Source organism: Bos taurus, chromosome 24 (assembly GCF_002263795.3).
Source record: "Bos taurus isolate L1 Dominette 01449 registration number 42190680 breed Hereford chromosome 24, ARS-UCD2.0, whole genome shotgun sequence".
Lineage (NCBI taxonomy): Eukaryota > Metazoa > Chordata > Mammalia > Artiodactyla > Bovidae > Bos > Bos taurus.
In genome coordinates, this window is record NC_037351.1 from 56086670 (window position 1) to 56106252 (window position 19583).

General features: G+C 43.3%; 1 protein-coding gene across 5 annotated transcripts in view; it reads left to right on the forward strand.

The window, feature by feature from the left end:
• WDR7 (WD repeat domain 7) overlaps window positions 1-19583 on the forward strand; it is a 352886-nt gene that overhangs the window by 85099 nt on the left and 248204 nt on the right. For all 5 annotated transcript variants that reach the window (XM_059880930.1, XM_005224234.5, XM_010818910.4 and 2 more), the window contains exons 15-16: window positions 15550-16319; window positions 17904-17992. In XM_059880930.1, the coding sequence (XP_059736913.1) occupies window positions 15550-16319; window positions 17904-17992 (859 nt within the window). The remainder of the gene's footprint in view (window positions 1-15549; window positions 16320-17903; window positions 17993-19583) is intronic.

A 19583-nucleotide genomic window follows, 5' to 3' on the forward strand; every position in this document is an offset into this window, starting at 1 on the left:
AAATGAGTGGAGCATCGTCAGGTGGAGGGTGTGGGTGGGTGGCGGCTGGCAGCTGCAGGGAGGGCAGTGGGGACTGACCCGTGTGCTCAGTGGAGCTGGGGGCCAGCCGAAGACACATGGGCGGTGGGGGCAGGCGAGCCATCTGCGTGTACCTGGCAAGCCCTAAAGCACTCTCTCTTACCTCAGTAGCTTTCAAACTAAAAAAGAAGTAGCGTTAGAATCCTTCCCTCAAAAAGAACTTCTTGTGAAAGCCAGTACCTACATCAGATCTGAGGATACATAGGGGAGAGTATTAATTGAAGGATGGTTTGTGAGCTGGGTTTGGCAGGACCTATTGATCTGTTGGGCTTCCCTGGTGGCTCAGCTGGTAAACAATCCACACGCAAATGCAGGAAACCCCGGTTTGATTCCTGGGTCAGGAAGATCCCCTAGAGAAGGGAACGGCTACCCACTTCAGTATTCTTGGGCTTCCCTGGTGGCTCAGCTGGTAAAGAATCCGCCCACTCCAGTATTCCTGCCCGGAGAATTCCATGGACAGAGGAGCCTGGCGGGCTACAGTCCATGGGGTCGCAAAGAGTCGGACAGGACTGAGCGACTAAGCACAGCACACGTGATTTGTTAGGCAGAATGGGTAAGGGAGGGTAACTCAGGTTTCTTACTGGTAGATTGACTAGAAGTGGCTCTGCCCAGTGTGAGGGTGAATGTAGGCTCAGGTTTTGCGGGGCTGATGCAGATGCTTTGTGTATGATGCGGGGTGGGGAGAACTCGAGGGAGGGTGTGGTGGCAGGTATCCAGGTGGAGGAATCGCCCGGGCCCACTGCGAAGTGGACGAGGTCCCTCAGAGAGAGCAGATGGGCTGAGAGAGACTCAAAATCCCGACCTGAAGGGGAGGAGAGGAAACGTGGAGAGCAGGGGGTGAGAGGAGAACCTGGAGGAATGTGGACTTGCAGACAGGGAGTCGGGCATTTCCGGATGGGCAGAGCGATCAACTGTGTCAAACGCAGTCAGTGATGACCGTTAGAAGGACTGAGATGTGTGTGTCCGTGAGGTCACTAGTGACCTTTTCCAGAACTGTCCTCCCAAGATGTGTGGGCCAGAAGCTGGATTGCGGTGTATTCAGGAGTAAATGGGCTTCCCTGGTGGCTCAGACGGTGAAGAATCTGTATGCAAGGCAGGAGACCCTGGTTTGATTCCTGGGTCAGGAAGATCCCCTGGAGAAGGGAATGGCTACCCACTCCAGTATTCTGGCCTGGAGAATCCCATGGACAGAGGAGTCTGGAGGGCTATAGTCCATGGGGTCGCACAGAGTTGGACACGACTGAGCAACTTTAAGTTCACTTAAAGGACTGAATGGGAAGTGTGGAAATAGACATAGCCAAGTGCAGAACACTTTTGAAAAGTTTGCAGGATAAAGGGAGGAGAAAGAGAATAGCCAGAGGGGAATGCAGTCTTGGAAACAGGTTTGACTGTGGATTCAGGGTACAGAGCCAGGGGAGAGAGGCAGGTTCGTGATCAGGATTGGGGGGAGACAGCCTGTGACGCTGGATTCCATGTGGGATGGGAAGACGGCAGATTTTCAAGGCAGAGGGAAGGCAGTTGGCTTTGACCCCGGGGGAGGAAAACTTCATTTTCTGAACCTGAGTTTTAAGGGAAGACGCGGTCTCTGTGACATGAAAGTGAACGTGCTGGGGGAGAAGCTGCAGAACTTCCCCGGAAGATCCAGCCCCGACCTAGTTTCACTAGAGGCCACTAGAGGCCACTAGAGGTGGCCACCGTGACCAGCGGATTTCCAGCACAGACGAAACAGCCTTCTTCTGGAGGAAGATGCCACCTAGGACTTTCATAGCTGGAGAGAAGAACTTAGGGCCTGGCTACAGAAGTGCCCAAAGACAGACTGACTGTCTCAATAGGGGCCAATGCAGCCAGTGACTCGGAGTGGAGCCAGTGCTCATTTATCATCCTGAAAACCCTAGGGCCCTTAAGAAACAGGGAGAATCTCCTCTGCCTGTGCTCTGTGAATGGAACAACAAAGCACATCCATTTACATCACGGTTTACTGAGTATTTTAAACCCAGCATTGAGATGGTAGTTTGGCCACCTGATGCGAAGAGCTGACTCATTAGAAAAGACCCTGATGCTGGGAAAGATTGAAGGCAGGAGGAGAAAGGACAACAGAGGATGAGATGGTTGGATGGCATCGCTGACTCAATGGACGTGAGTTTCAGCAAGCTCCGAAAGATGGTGATGGACAGGGAGGCCTGGCGTGCTGCAGCCCCTGGGGTCGCAAACAGTCGGAGACGACTGAGCGACTGAACTGAACTGAGACAACAACTGAGACAACAACTGAGGCCCAGAGTAAAAAGGTGCCTTTCAGAATCCGACTGCCGGTTGCCAGTGTGCCTGGTGGCTGCCTCAAGCGCTGCTGGAGATGCACAACGAGAGCCACGCTGTTTCATGCCTGCTGCACCACACCTATTCTGCAGCTCATGGACCCAGGGGGTAATTGCAACTTGTAAGTCTTCTTACTTAAGAAATGCTTTTTGTGAGGCTGTAGCTGTTATATTTGGCATGTTTGGTGCTTCCTCTGATGGATCTGGGCAGAGTAAATTGAAAACCTCTGAAAAGACTTCACTTTCTAGATGCCTTAGAACGTCTGTGATTCACGAGAAGAGCTCAAAATATCAACCTTCATAGGAACTTGGAAGAAGTCGACTCCAACCCTCAAGGATGCCTTTGAGGGGTTCTAGACCTCAGTGGAGGAAGGAACTGCAGATGTGGTGGAAATGCCAGCAGAGCGAGAGTTAGAAATGGAGCCTAAAGATGTGAGCGAGCTGCTGCCTCCTCGTGATGAACCTTGCGCAGATGAGGAGTGGTTTCTGCAGATGAAATCTACTGCTGGTGAAAATGTTGGAAGGTTTTTGAAATGACAACAAAGGATTTAAACTGTGACATACACTACGTTGATAAAGCAGCAGCAGAGTTTGGAGAAGATTGCCTTCCTATTTTGAAAGAAGTTCTGTGGGTAAAATGCTGTCAAACCGTGTTACCCGGTAGAGAGGGATCGTTAATGACAGGACGAGTCCATCGATGCAGCAAACTGCGTCGTTTTCTTATTTTTAAAAATCGTCAGAGTCACCCCAGCTTCAGCAGCCATCACCTTGGTAAGGTCAGTGACCGTGAGCATCGAGGCAGACCCTCCACCGTCAAATAGATGACGACTTCCTGAGAGCTCAGGTGATGGTTAACAGGTTTTTTTTTTTTTTTTCCAATTTTGTTTAGCAATAAAGTGTTTTGAATTTGGTAGGTACAGCTTTTAGATATAATGCTGTTATACTTACAGTGCGGTTTAAACGTAACGTGCAGCTGCACCAGGAAACTAAGCAATTCACGTGACTCCCTTTATTGTGATATCACCCGCCTGATCGCGGTGGTCTGCAAGGAGGCCTGTGCATTCAGAGATCTGTCCATTCTTCTTCCACGTATCTCTCTCTTCTTAGTTTGTGTCAAGATACCTGTTTTTCTTAATCACAGTCACACCTCAGTCCCCTAGCAGCAATCAGCCCTGGTTAAAGTCACGCTTTCTCTGGGAGTGGATGGGTTTAGGGCAGGGGGTAGGACAAAGACAGAGGAGGGGATTCATGGTCATAAAGCAGGATGCTAGGTTTTCACAGACTGATGTAAATTGGTTCTCAATCTTTTCACTTACATTTCAGTAAATGTAGTACAGTTGACCCACCAACAGGGGTTTGAGCTGTGCGGGTCCACTTGGAACCTTTTTTTAATGGTAAACACCACAGCACTCCAATCCAGGAGCGGTTGAATTTGTGGATAAGAGGAACCGTGGTTATAGAGGGCTGACTGTAAATTACACGCGGAGCTTTGACTGCTCGGATGGGTGGACGCCCCCAGCCTCCGAGTTTTTCGGGGTCAGCTGTCTCCGCTCTCCGCAGCGTGCGGAGCGGCCTTGTTCCGTCGCCCACCCCCACCAAGGCCCGCGCCCGGCTACTCCCACTCATCTCGGGAGCCTCGATTTGACGACCACTACTTCCGCAAAGGTGCTGAAGGTTTGCAGGCGATGCCGCTGAGTTTGGCAGTCCGCTGAGCCTTCTCAGATGCCTTGGCGCTGGGCGTGCGTGTCTGGCCCGGTACTTGCTCTCGTGTACCGGTATAGGAAGCAGCAGCTGTGGTTGTTGACGCGCTGTGCCTCTGTCGGGGCTTCTCCACGTTAGCGCTGCTGGCGTTTGGGCTTGTAGTGCTCTCTTCTGGGGACGGCCCTTGCAGTGCAGCGTGTTTCTTGGCGCCCCGGCCTCCGCCCACCGCACGCCACCAGCACGCTCTCCAGACTGTGACTCACGAAGATGTCTGCGGACGTTGCCAGTGTCCTTTGGGGCTATGGGGGAAACCGCCCGTGGCTGAGATCCACCGCTTTCTAAGCTCCTCAAAGGACCATTTGCTTTTTCTGTGTTTCCAGCGCGCAGCAGTGCTCGCTGCGTTACAGTGAGCAGGCCACTGCCTGAAGGTTGATTAATGTCGGGTGGCTTCACCTCTTCCCTCATCTCCCAGCCTCCATCTCCCCAGGCTCTGCAGAAGGGACACTGAGAACCTCTTGATGTCTAGAATCAAAGGTCAAGTAGGTACAGGAGGGCCTGAGCTTCCTGCCCCATCCTGACTGCTGACAAGCTGCCAAACCAGTGTGACTGACAACCTCTTAGCTTCCGTTTGTTTTTAGCTTTAAAGTGTGTGTGTGTGTGTGTGTGTGTGTGTGTGTGTGTGGTGGTGGTGGTGGTGGTGTAATGTTGTAATGAAGTTAAATGAGCAACGTGTTTGCAAACATTGATCTCAGTAGGTATTCAGTGCACACTTGTTTGATACTCCTGATTGATTGATTGATTGATTGCATTCATTCGGCCAGTATTGAGCTCAGACGCTGAGAGGGCCCCAGATGAGAACAGTGTAAAGTGTGTTAGTCACGCCTACACCCCACAGACCCCGGCCCCGAGGAGTTCCTGCTCCAGTATGGGGGCACCGGGCCGTTCACTGGGCTGAGCTTTCGTCTAGACCATGGGAGCCGGGTGCGACAGAGCCCAAGAAGGGGCTGGGAAGTTTTTTCTGAAGGGTCGAGTGCCTAGAGGCTTGACATCTGGAAGAAGCGTGCGCAGGAACATCCCAGGCATAGAAAGTGGCGCGTGCAGATGTGGGCAGGGCAGTGATCGGGCCAGAGACTGCAGCGTGTGCTGAGACCACTGGTGGGAGAAGAGGGTAGACGCCTAGGTGGCGCCGTGGTAAAGAATCCGACTGTCGATGCAGGAGACGCAGGTTCCATCCCTCTGTCGGGAAGATGCCCTGGAGGAGGCATGGCAGCCCACTCCGGTGTTCTTGCCTGTAGAATCCCATGGACAGAGGAACCTTATAGGCTATAGTCCATGGGGTCGCAAAAAGCGGGACATGGCTGAGCACAGGCGTGAGAGTCGACGTGTGTGAGTCTTTCTGAAATCAGATTCCTCGCCACAGTGACCCAGGAGCAATTAGAGAGGTTTTCTTTTTTCCTTTTCATTTCGTTAGCATTTAGTCCGGTCTTTTCTCTTACACGTCAGTTACCCAGAATCTCAATTGTATTTCCATTCTTTCACAAATGTGTTGAGTTTTGTATACAAAATAGAAGCCCTTCAAACACAGTTTCTTTCCTTAAAACACAGTTTCTTTCCTTAAAACACAGTTTCTTTCCTTTAGTGATTTAAACTTTTCACATGCGTCTTTAACATATGTATTTGTAATATTGAATAAAATAAGCTGGATTTTATTATCTCTGTTTTCCTAGCAAGAGAAACACTGCTTGTTTTTATCTATTAGCTGTTGACAACAGCTCTCTGAAGTAAGTAGTCTTTCTTTTATTTGGGAGATGGAAGAATTAATGCTGGAGATGTCGAGTGGTTCATGTAAAGATCTGTCTAACAGAGAAGCAGGAGGAGTAGGGCCCCCGTCTCTAGGGCTCCAGGTCTTGTTCCTTGGTCCCTTGGCCCTTTGGGAAGAGTCTCAAGTCATTCCCCCTGTGCTAGCGTTGTGGAAAGTTAGCATATTGATCTAGGAATGTCTTAATATGTTAATACCATTTGGCTGTTACTGTTATTCCAATATTATCCAGTAAGACCTGGCCTGTAGAAATATCTTTAGAAGAAAGTTTCTTTATAAAAAGTGTTTTTATTTAACACATAATTAATTTGTAATTTACATTTTATTTCTGTCATATGAAATAAATTATAGTACAGTATAAAGCCTTGGCACATCCCAGGTGGCTCAGTAGTAAAAGAATCCACCTGCCAATGCAGGAGACTCTGGTTTGACCCCTGGGTCAGGAAGATTCCCTGGAGGAGGAAATGGCACCCCACTCCAGTGTTCTTGCCTGAAAAATCCCATGGACAGAGGAGCCTGGTGGGCTGTGGTCCATGGGAGTCACACAGAGTCCAACATAACTGAGCGTGTGCGCGTGCACACACACACAGACACATACTTAAAACCTTAATAACTAAAACACCTCTACTTTTGGTTTATGCTTATTAATATACTTGTTAATGAAAACACATGAAAGGAAGTGAAATAACATCATCTAATGCTAGATAGCGTATTGAAAAGCAGAGACATTACTTTGCCAACAAAGGTCCATCTAGTCAAGGCTATGGTTTTTCCAGTGGTCATGTATGGATGTGAGAGTTGGACTGTGAAGAAAGCTGAGCACCAAAGAATCGATGCTTTTGAACTGTGGTGTTGGAGAAGACTCTTGAGAGTCCCATGGACTGCAAGGAGATCCAACCAATCCATTCTAAAGGAGATCAGTCCTCGGTGTTCTTTGGAAGGAATGATGCTAAAGCTGAAACTCCAATACTTTGGCCACCTCATGCGAAGAGTTGACTCTCTGGAAAAGACTCTGATGCTGGGAGGGATTGCGGGAAGGAGGAGAAGGGGACGACAGAGGATGAGTTGGCTGGATGGCATCACGGACTCAATGGACGTGAGTTTGAGTGAACTCTGGGAGTTGGTGATGGACAGGGAGGCCTGGCGTGCTGCAGTTCATGGGATCGCAGAGTCGGACACGACTGAGCGACTGAACTGAATGAGTATCTTGTAATTCATACCTAATCACAAAATCCCATTCTATCCAAAATCAAATATTTAGAGTAAGTATATTGTCTAATTCCAACTTAAAACAGAATTCTCTGAGGGAAAGCTCATCTTACCTGTTTTCCTAACTGTCAGTGTGCAGTAACGGCAATACGACAGCAGAGGGCACCAAATCTCCATCTCAGTCTTAACACATTTTCTTGGTCGTTAATTTTTTGTGTTTCCTTCTTCCCTCCTTGTCTTCCTTATTCCCTTCCTTCCTTCCCTTTCCCCAATCCTTAAAATCATTGACATTAAAACCCTACTTTTTAAAATAGCAAATGGTGGGATTTTCCTCCTTAACTGAATTTTTTAAAAGTACATTAAGACATCCTTGTGTTTTTATTTGTTGAAACTTTTGTATTCAACATTATGCATCAGATTTCAGAAGTTCTTTTAAAGGTCCTTATTCAATAAAATATTCTATCCATAATCAAGAATAAAATTATTTATTCATTTTTCTTATGAATTTATTCTTAATTAATAAACTGGTACTCTGTACTTAGTTCCTAAAAATTATTTAGAGCATACATTATAAATGATATCTACATAGTTATTTTATAAAATATATTAATATTTTAAAATACGTATCTTTCCTTATATTCTGTTTTAGGACTCTATGTTTGTAGAGGCTTGTTTGTATGTGTGTGTTAGATAACATTTCCTAGTCTTATTAGTATCCTTCGTCTCTGGTTTCAGAGGAAATTCAAAATTAAGAAAAAAATCATCTATTTTTCTTCTTTCCACTTTACCATCAAAATCAGCTGATGTTTAATGCTAACTTCATAAATCAAATTAATGTTTAGGTAGAAATCTGAACTATTTGATATTATAATTATAGGTTGAACTCAGGACCCTTTCAGGAAAAACAATGAATTATTTTACCAGGTAACATTAAAAATTGTCCCCAAAATCATGACATTAAAAAACAGTTCAGAAATAAGTAAGCTTTTAAATTGGGACCACTGAAGTAAATGGTACAACAGTAAAATTATTGCCAGTGTTTCAGTTGTCTCTTAGTCATTGGATAAGATGAAATAAGGCTGGAGTATCAATATGTCATTGGTTTTAGGGGACAAAGTTATCAGGTATTTCAGCAGACATGACTTAACCTGGCATATATTCAAATATATAATAACAGTAAATGCTGTAGAAAGGATAATATCAACATTTTCTTCTCTGCAGATTGTAAGATAACTGGTGTGGTTTTTTTGTCTGTTACCGTTTCTGGGGTCTGCTGAGTTATGCTGTGCATGTATGTGTGTGCTGAAAAATACCTGAGGTTGAATACAGATTGATCCCGTGATCACAGTCCTGTCACTTTGCTTGGGTTTTCACTTGAGACACAATTTTAGCCACTGCTCTTCATGTGATTGCCACAGGTTCACTGTCAGTGATGACCACACAACCCAATAATTTTTTTTTATTTTTGCATTTCTGTAATATTTTAAGTCAAGTTCCTTGTTTATCTGAAATGACTAAATCTGTATTTTCCCATATACAGAAGACAAAAAACTTACAGTAAAATATCAAATATATCTGTCTAATTAGCTTTATTTTGCATTTACCATTGGGTTTTACTTACCAAGACCATTTCATTTGTATATTTCATATGATTTAGATTTTCTGTTGGCCTTTTTCAAATAAGTTTTAACATTATTGCATTAAGTACAGAGGCTTTTTTTTTTTCCTCTCAAGCATATTGTAGAAAATGGGCATTCTGCAAATATTTGCTGAGTTGAATTTAATCTTCCTCCATGATAATGCAAAAATGAGTTTGTGAGCACACATTTCAGATGTTCTTTAATAAAGGTGACAGAGCAAACATACTAACATTCCTGTTAAAGAATTTCTAGGATCAGTTGGCCTGTTCTTGAAATTGTTAAGAATGTAAGATGATTGAATGAGTTAGTTGTCTCTGTATGTTGTATATCTTATGATTAAGCCAAAAGGTCCTTGGAGTTTGGTAGATGTTTTTGTTTATTTTTCTTTAGCTAATCTTAGTTTACACTGATACTGGATATCAGACATGCCAGTGATCATCTCTGCCATCTTCATGCATGTAGCTAATTTTTTTTTAAGAAACTTTTTATTTTGTATTAGACTATAGCCAATTAACAATGTTGAGATAGTTTCAGGTGAACAGCAAAGGGATTCAGCCACAGATACACACGTATCCATTCTCCCCCAAACTCCAGTCTCATCCAGGCCGCCAGGCAACCTTGAGCTGAGTTCCCTGTGCTATATAGTAAGTCCTTGTTGGTTGTCTATTTTAAATATAGCAGTGTGTGGTGGTGGTGGTTTAGTCGCTAAGTTGTGTCCAACTCTTGCGATCTGTGGACTGTAGCCTGCTGGGCTCCTCTGTCCATGGGATTCTCCAGGCAAGAATACTGGAGTGGGTTGCCGTGCCCTACTACAGGGGATCTTCTCAACCCAGGTCTCCTGCATTGCAGGCAGATTCTTTACCGACTGAGCTATGAGGGATAGCAGTGTGTACATGTAGCTAAAATCTTACCCTCACAACTTCTCTTGTGTCTATATTTTGTTGTAATAAGACTTTGCCAGTCAGTGAAATCCATGGTCAGGCATTACAGGTCATACGCGGGACTTGGTGATGTTAGAAGTTGTAGTTCATCTGCAGGATGCGGGCTTGAGCCTTTGCTCTCCTTTCTTCCTGTCTCTCTCTGTTCTCATCTGCTTTCATTGTTTGCCTTCTTTCTCTTTCCCTCTCTTTTTCTGACTGTGGATTGCCATTAGATACAGTATTTGCTACAATGATACAATCAGTAGGACCAAGAGGTTGATGAGAGGAGTCGCACACAATCAGGCCCAGATACCAGGGTGCCAGATCCCAGATAACCTCTCAGCTGTCTGAGCACACAGGCTGTCTGCTGGCACACCTCCCAGAGAGAGGCGGCACCTGGGCAGGTCCTGGGTGCTGAGAGGGGCGCGTGTGGTTGGCATCAGAGGAGGGAGCTTCAAAGACGACCTTGTGTCCTCATTCAAGCAGCTCTTGCTGCTTCAAGAATTACCGAGCATGCTTGATTTTTTTATTTTTTTTTTTACTCTTTGATAGTAATGGTTTATCTTTCTCCTAAAATAATTTTGTAGATTTTTTAACTGGAAAGACAGTATTTACTAAAGTACTGTGTTTTACCTAATGTTGTTATTCCCTCAAACCTCGTGCCACATCTGTGTACCTAATATTGATATAAAATATATTTTGCTGTGACATAACCGGCCCTAAGGCCCAGCACAGCGCCCAGGTTATAGCAACAGCTCGGTATGTTCTAGCTTTCACTGTTAATAGTTCTGATATCAGTGATACTTTAGGTATAATGTTTTTATTATAAATGTATAATTTAACGTCTCATTCAGGCCAGCTAGTGTCAGCAGGTGCACAGCATTAAGCGCAGTGTTTGACATCACACAGTCAGTGTTTGAAAAAACAAATACCAAAATGGGGCAAGAAATAAGACAGGAACGTATGCATCTGTCAGCCCAGATCAGATCAGATCAGTTCAGTCGCTCAGTCGTGTCCGACTCTTTGCAACCCCATGAATCGCAGCACGCCAGGCCTCCCTGTCCAACACCAACTCCCGGAGTTCACTCAGACTCAGGTCCATCGAGTCGGTGATGCCATCCAGCCATCTCATCCTCTGTCGTCCCCTTCTCCTCCTGCCCCCAATCCCTCCCAGCATCAGAGTCTTTTCCAGAGAGTCAACTCTTCGCATGAGGTGGCCAAAGTACTGGAGTTTCAGCTTCAGCATCATTCCTTCCAAAGAAATCCCAGGGCTGATCTCCTTGAGAATGGACTGGTTGGATCTCCTTGCAGTCCATGGGACTCTCAAGAGTCTTCTCCAACACCACAGTTCAAAAGCATCAATTCTTCGGCGCTCAGCCTTCTTCACAGTCCAACTCTCACATCCATACATGACCACAGGAAAAACCATAGCCTTGAATAGACAAACCTTTGTTGGCAAAGTAATGTCTCTGCTTTTCAATATGCTATCTAGGTTGGTCATAACTTTCCGCCTGTCTTCTAATCCTGGTGTGATTGCATATTTCTGTCTCCTCTCATCTGGGTGGCTTCTGTTTCCTTCAAGCTTGTATTCATGACCTGGATCTATTCTTTTCAGCCAACATTGCTGGTAGATGAGTAGTTATAAAATTAAATTTGATTATGTTACTCCCCTTATTAAAGTCTTTAGGTAATAGTTCTCATACTTTGGGCTTCCCTGGTGGCTCACATAGTCAAGTGTCTGCCTGCAGTGCAGGAGACCCGCGTTTGATCCCTGGATCGGGAAGATCCCCTGGAGAAGGAAGTGGCAACCCCACTCCAGTATTCTTGCCTGGAAAATCCCATGGATGGAGGAGTCTGATGGGCTACAGTCCATGGGGTCGCAAAGAGTCAGACACAACTGAGCGACTTCATTTTCTCTTTCTCTTTTTCTTGTGCTTTACTGTAAAAAGTCATCTCGGGTTTTCATTAGGCAGATTCTGATCCATTCCAAGAGACACGGATTCAGGTTCGATACGCGGCCCCAGAACCCGCACTTTAGCAAGCATCCCTGATGTCCTCAGGGAAGCACTGCTTTAGTGGCTCCTGAGCCTGTGCGGGAACGTTCAGAAGCCTCAGTGTGGCCCTGTCTGCTCTCAGCGGGCCACGCCTTGCGTTCTTGGCCCTGGTCACCAACACCAGCACCCTCCTGTGCTTCTCCGGCCTTCGTCCCTTCTCACTTTTCTGCCCTTTGGCGAGGAGCCCCTGACACCCGGGGTGGACTCAGTTCTTTGTTTTTCTTATCGCACCTTCCACTGTCCTTTATTTGTAACACCACTCATACTGCATAGTCATGTCATTATTTATTAGTTAGAGCCTTGCAGGAACATAGATGAATGCGGCATAAATGAATGAAATACTGGGATGGAATTCAAAAAATCTTCTTTTTTTTTTCCTTCATATTTTGTGTAGTGGAAATTTATCGTACTACTTATGCACCTTAGGTTCTTAAGCTATAGTATGGAAATGATATTTATTTTCTACCTTCCTTTAAACACCATGTATTCAGTTCAGAGCAGAGGTTTATACAAAGTGAGCAGAATCAGTGATAATTCTGGAAATAAATTTTGAAAGAACAGCCACTTGAGCTGCTTCTTGAAGGGTGAGGAGAAGTATGGCTTGAGTGGCAGCAGTGAGAATGAGAAAGGGGTGCCATCCTGGCATGAGCCATGCAGAGGCACGAATGCCTTGGCTGTGTGGTTCTGGAAGGCACAGGTGGCTTAATTTGGTTTCAGTGGAAGATTGTAGGGTTGTAGTTAGAGATGAGGAGAAGGCAATGGCACTCCACTCCAGTACTCTTGCCTGGAGAATCCCATGGGTGGAGGAACCTGGTGGGCTGCAGTCCATGGGGTCGCGAAGAGTCGGACACGACTGAGCGACTTCATTTTCACTTTTCACTTTCATGCATTGGAGAAGGTAATGGCAACCCACTCCAGTGTTCTTGCCTGGAGAATCCCAGGGATGGGGGAGCCTGGTAGGCTGCCGTCTATGGGGTCGCACAGAGTCAGACACGACTGAAGCGACTTAGCAGCAGCAGCAGTTAGAGATGAAATTGGAGGAGTAGGCAGCCATCTATTTTGGAGGCTGTTTTGTGCTTTGCAAAGAAGTCTTTGCTTTGCAAAGATTTTATCCCTGGGTTATAAAATGCTGTTGAAGCCTCTTAAGCAGGAAAGGAACGTAGTTAGGTGGGAGGAGGACTGAGATAGAAGAGAGACCATGTAAAGGGGGTTAGTATGATGCTGTGATAGAAGAGTTGACTAGCAACTTAAAACAGTTTTACATAGATTTTTATAATGTTTGTTTATTTTGCCAGGTACTCCAGTAGGCGTGGGATTGTACACGATGAGTAAGACATAGTTCCTATAGAGAACAGGAACATGTAAATACATAAAATAGATAGTTATATCAATATAGCCAAGGCGTACAGGTTTGTGATGTGTATAAAAAATGTTATGGGAACTGGGCTCGCTGTGGATTAAATTTCCCTGGGAGAATTAGGATCTTGATGGAAGAGAAGGGGTTGGAGTGGAGCCAAGAAGAGTATTTTGGGTAAAGAAGGAAGGGGATCAGTGGGTGAGGGAGAGTGGTTATGGCGGTGGAACCTGTCTGTTAAAGCGGGAAAGTACTTGGCATTGAGTTGTAATGGACCTTGAATGTTGTGCTTAAGGATTTAGCATTTTATCCAAGAACTGTATTTTCTATTTATGAAAATGCATATTGATTATAGACAATGTAAGAAATATATAGAAATAGGAAGAAAATGTAGATCTGATACAATTGCATCACAAAAAGTAATAGGAACATTTTCATGTATGTCTTTCCAGTGTTTCTCACCATGCTCAAAAACATACTTGGGCATTAAAGAAATGAAATCAGAATTTTAACTCTGTTATATAGCGTGTATGTGTGTGTGTGTGTGTGTGTGTGTGTATGTGTGTGCTCATATGTAATCTTATCTCACTTAAAATTGGAATACGGGCATTTTGCCATGTGGTTAAATGTGCCAAGGAAGCATGATTTGTCTTGATTACAGTATTTATTGTATGATTATGCTTAAATTATTTATTTCCTTATTGCTAGAATATTCAGGTTGTCTTCAATCTACAATAATGGGCACTGTTTCACCAAACATCTTTGCACCTAAATCTTTGTACTTCTGACTATTTAGGATAGGGTTCTAGAAATAAATGTACTGGTCAAACAGTGTTAAGGGCTCATATGCCCCTACTCCGCTGAAAGGGCTGCTGTTGAAAGCCCTGCCTGCCTGCAGTGTGTGGGTTTGCTTTCATTGTACTCCTGGCTAAGCAATTTTTTGTGTGTTTACTGTTCGTTAATTTTATAAATGGTATCTTGTGGTTTTTTAACTTATTTCCTCAACAGCTAGTTTAAGTCAGTTTCCCTTTTATTCCTTGGCTATTTGTCTCTTTTATTGTGAATTGACCTTTATGATATCTTTCCCTTTTATTTTGGCACTCAAGTTTTTATATAGATTGTAACTTTATCAGTCTTATTTGCGGCGCATTTTTATTCCTATTTCTTACTTGCCTTCAATTTTTCTAGTAGTGAATTTGAAATTTAGGTCTGTGTGGCAAGTCCTTTCTCATCTTGAGATAAGATACATTCACCTATATTTTGATTTAGTTTTTTAATTTTGTATTTTTCATTTCTCTTAATAACCCGTGATAATGGGGCAGTTTTTTGGCAGGAGACTGACCTGATTAGATTTGCTTTTCAGAAGGAAGTGTTGTGGCTCGGCAGAGATTGGATGGGAGTGAGGAGAGACAAAGGGCGGTGAATCCGTTTTGGAAGAGAGAGAAGAAGGGTCTGGATGTGGTGGTGGTGGTGGTGGTGGTGGTGACAGAGGAGAATGGTTCTCCACCCGTGACTTGGGAGGTGCAGCAGGTTTAGTGGGAGGGTGGAGGTTAGGACATATTAAATATAAGGCTCTGTGGGACATCCAGGTAAAAGCAGTGGGAAATACAAGATTGAAACTCCTTCAGGAGCTGGTCTGGCTGATGATGGAAATTAGGAGCCATTACAAATAGGGGATAGTTCTATTGTGGGAGAAAGAATGAGTGTTCAGGGCCTCTAACTGAGTGGTCAGAATTAGAAGTTTCAGCAAGAAGGTATTCTCTGGGAATTTCTTTTTATACTTTCTCTTTGCAAAATCAACAATGTCAGAAATAATGAATACAGTCAGTGATATGCAAAGAGATCAATGAGGAGAGGGACAAAAGAGTTTCCATTGGGTTAATCTGCTACTTGCCTTACATTTGGCTAAAAGGGGCAGTAGACTGGGAAAGAAATAGAAGAAGGAACATGGTCAAACAATAGCACTTTTGAAGAATGCAAGTAGGCTTGAACATAGTTCTCTATTGAGGGAAAAGAATCCACAAACAGAGATTGAAGGTAAAGTAAAACAGGAATTTGGTGCAGCGACTAAAAGGATGACTAGTCATGATGAATGGATTATGCTTTCCGGCTGGAACAGTAGTAGCTTATTCTCAGACGTATAATTTGCATTCAAGTTATTGAAACAATTTTTAACCTGCTCTATGAGTAGAAAGACTCCCTGCTTCAATAATACAATTTCATTTCTTTTTAAAAAACTGACAATTTTATAATTATTTCAGCTTGGTGTTCTTCTAATTTTAAGTTCCTATCTTTTACGTGCTGCTGATTGACACAGCTGCCTTTTTCCTTTTAATGATACAGGTACCAAAAAAAACAGCTTAATAAGCACCTAAATTCCTTCAACTATGTATTGTTCATTAATGAAGGCATGGCATGACATACTTTGAATTATAACCATCTTTTCAAAATATCTGTTGCAGGGCAATTTACCTAAATATTCGCATAACTCCCTGATGGTTCAAGCAATAAAGACGAACCTGACAGATCCCGACATACACGTGCTCTTCTTTGATGTGGAGGCGCTGATTATTCAGCTCTTGACTGAAGAAGCCTCTAGGCCGAACACGACGCTTATTTCCCCAGAGAATCTGCAGAAAGCACCTGGCAGTTCAGACAAAGGGGGCTCTTTTCTAACCGGAAAACGAGCAGCAGTCCTCTTCCAACAAGTGAAGGAAACCATCAAAGAGAACATAAAGGAGCACCTCCTGGATGACGAAGACGAGGATGAAGAGGCGGTGCGGCAGAGGCGGGAAGACAGTGACCCTGAGTACCGGGCCAGCAAGTCCAAGCCGCTGACGCTGCTGGAGTATAACCTGACGATGGACACCGCCAAGTTGTTCATGTCCTGCCTCCATGCCTGGGGCTTGAATGAGGTCCTGGACGAAGTGTGCCTCGACCGCCTGGGGATGCTGAAACCCCACTGCACGGTGTCCTTTGGCCTCTTGTCGCGAGGGGGTCACATGTCCCTGATGCTTCCGGGTTACAACCAGGCGGCTTGTAAGCTGTCCCGTGGGAAAGCCGAGCTGGGAAGGAGGCTGGCGGCCACCGAGGGTGTCGGGAAGGGGACCTACGGCTTGTCCCGGGCCGTCACCACGCAGCATCTCCTGTCTGTCATATCTTTGGCAAACACCTTGATGAGTATGACCAATGCAACTTTTATTGGTGATCATATGAAGAAGGGCCCTACCAGGTGTGACCTTGATAGCTTGATTTTTATCCTTATGATGCAGAAAAAAAAGAAACCTGTTTTCTTTTTATCACATCTTATTACCTTTTATGTGGTGAGGGGGGACTCTACACGCCTTCACATTTTTGTGTCATCTCAGTGTTTCTCCTTTAAATTTTAACTACAACACGCATGGCTTAAAATATAATCAAACTGTACAGTTCTATCTGTACTCAGACATACTTAGTAGCTATCATAAAAAAATACTGGAATGAAAGAGTAGGTCAGAGTTCAGCTTTAACAAATAACTTATAGACTATCTTCAGTAAATATCATCTTGGATTATATCTACCTGTAGTTGGCACCGACATTTAATTCAAGATGTACATTTGGTTAAAATGCTTCTCTTTATTGTGACCCATGTGTAGTGAATGGTAAGTGTTCAGTGATTGGTTTCAGAAATTTTGTGAAGTATAGTCAGAATTTCTCAATGGGAAAAGAGAAAACAACTTTTTTAAATGCGGAAGAGTATTCTTTTAATATTTCTAGAATACTTAGCCTGAATTAGTATTTCTTATTTTCCAGAAGTCACGAAGACAACTTTTTAAACTCTGGTTTTATTATACTTCATTGAGAGTTGACCACATTTAGAATTTTTTTTTTTAATTTAATAACTACTAACATGGCACTTCCCTAGTGTCTGGCTCTGTTGTGAGCACTTTACAAGTGTTACTTCCTTAATGCTCTTAACCCTATAAGGTGGGTACTTTTATTATCCTTTTGTTTTCAGATGATAGAGCTGGGACATGGAGGAGAAGTCACTTGTCCAAGGTCACACAAGTAGTAAGTGGTAGAACCAGAATTCAAAAGGGAACAGGTGGCCGTGGAGACCAAGATTTCTTAATGCCTTATTGCCTTTTCAGACTTTAGGGCTGAATTATTTGAAATTTGTATATATTTTAATTTATTTATTTTAAATTGAAGGATAATTGCTTTACAGTATTGTGTTGGTTTCTGCCAAACATCAACATGAATCAGCCACAGGTACACACATGTCCCCTCCCTCCTGAACCTCCCTCCCACCTCCCTCCCCACCCCACCCCTCTAGATTGTTACAGAGCCTTGGTTTGAGTTCCCTGAGTCATACAGCGAATTCCCATTGGCTGACTATTTTACATATGGTAATTATGGAACTCAATATATTGTTCCATAAATTCATTTGGACCAATGATACAGAGTGGGCTGAAATATCAGCATAATAATATTGAAAAATGAAGGGCTAATTATCATATTATCTGTCAGTGGTAGTAGATTAAATATTTCTAAAACTAGTTTAAAGCATAAACTGTAGATGTAAAAGTTTTACTTGCTATTTGCTAATCATTTAATTTCTGTATTAAAATCTGAAATGGAAAATGTTGATAGGTACAAAGCAAAAAAAAAAAAAACAACCAAAACCCTATCTTTTTGGTATAGCAAATTGAAAGGTTCTGTATGTATTTCTATTGCAATTCATTTGGAACTAGGAAGCTTAATATTTTGAATGGCTCTGGAATTATGAAACTATGAATGTGTGTATATACATGTATTTTCTTCTTCTTTTTAAAGGCCACCTAGACCCAGCACCCCAGACCTTCCTAAGGCAAGGGGTTCCCCTCCAACTTCCAGTCATATTGTGCAAGGACAGATTAAACAAGGTAAAATTAAATCTAATATAAGTAATTGACATGACATTTCAGCTCTAGAAACTGAGGAGGCATAGCTAATGTATAATCATAACATTTTGTTTGTCTCAGATTGTTAAAGAAAGAAAAGTTGTTATATTCCAGATGTAAATATGGATAATTAAGATGTCAGTTAAAAACAAATCAGATTTATTTAGAAATTGATAAATGAACGTTTTTCACCTAATTTTATTGTACTGTCTTCGGCCTAATTTTTATGCATTAGGGGCACCTTAACTTGACAGTGCTAGTGCCTTAATTGTGTGTATCTTGAGTCTATAAGTTATACACCTATTTTTTAACTACATTACAAACGTTTGCATTCATATTTCCCTACTATAGCTATTCTTCTGTCCTCTGCCGGTAGCTCATGCATTACAATCCACAGTGGAAATTCTTCCTCTTTTTATTTAATCATTATTAACTTTAACTTTTGTCTGTAGCTTTATTTTTCATTATGGGTTACAAGAAAGATTGAGTTTTTCTTCCTTTATTTTCTTTTATATTTATCTTAAGACTCACAAGTGAGCTAATCAGAGTTGGTGGGTGGGGGGAAGAATCAGTTCTGCTTAGAGAAATTTCCTTTAGGTTAAAGGTTAATGCCGTCTCTCATAGAATGTGGTAGAAGTGAAAAAGTGAGCAAGAGATGGGACCGTGAAGTTTCTGCTTGTAATGGTGGCTTCGTAGGATTTTTTTTTAAAAGGTTTTAGAGAGTCAGTGATCGTTCTGTAAGTCAGATGAACAGGCCTCCAACTTCACATCTGCAACTTTCCTCTTTCCTGGAACAAGCCCTCTTACCTCTTAGCCGGCTGTGTGCGCTTACTTTGACACCCTTAAGTGGCGTGTTTGCTTTTAGCCCTGGGCACTGTGTGCTGGCCTCGAATTATGGAACATAAGCTCCTCAATTCTCTTTGCTACTGCAGCCCGTTACTTCCAGCCCCACGTGGTCACCCCTCATACTCCCCTTTCCTCTCATCAAAGCTTTATGCTCATTTCACAATAGTTTACATTGTTCTGTAAGAGTTTTAATTAGACAGCTTTTTATACTTGTGTATGTGCAAAATGCGCACAGAAAAGTGCCCAAGACATAAATATGCAGCTCAGTGAGTTTTACAAACCAGACACCCTTGTAACTCCATCCTTGGACAAGAAACAACATTGCCAGCACTCCGGAAGCCACCTCCATGCTCCCCCTGAGCAGTGTACCTTCCTCTTCCAGAGGTAACTACTGTCTTGACTTGTAACGGAATTACTTACTTGCCTTCCATTATGGTTGTACAACCTAAGTTCAAATCCCTAAACACTGTGGTTTAGTTTTGCCTGTGTTTTGAATTTTACATGAATTCAGTCATCATGGAGTATGTATTCTTCTGTGTTTGGCTACTTTTGTGAGATTTGTCAGTGTTTTTGCATGTGACTATATTTTGTTTATTTTCATTGTTTTATTGCTGGATAGTTTTCTGATGAATAGAACACAACTCTTTCATCCATTTTTTTGGTCAGTAGACATTTGGATTATATCCAGCGTTTGGTTTTGATAAATAATTCTGCTATGAACATTCTT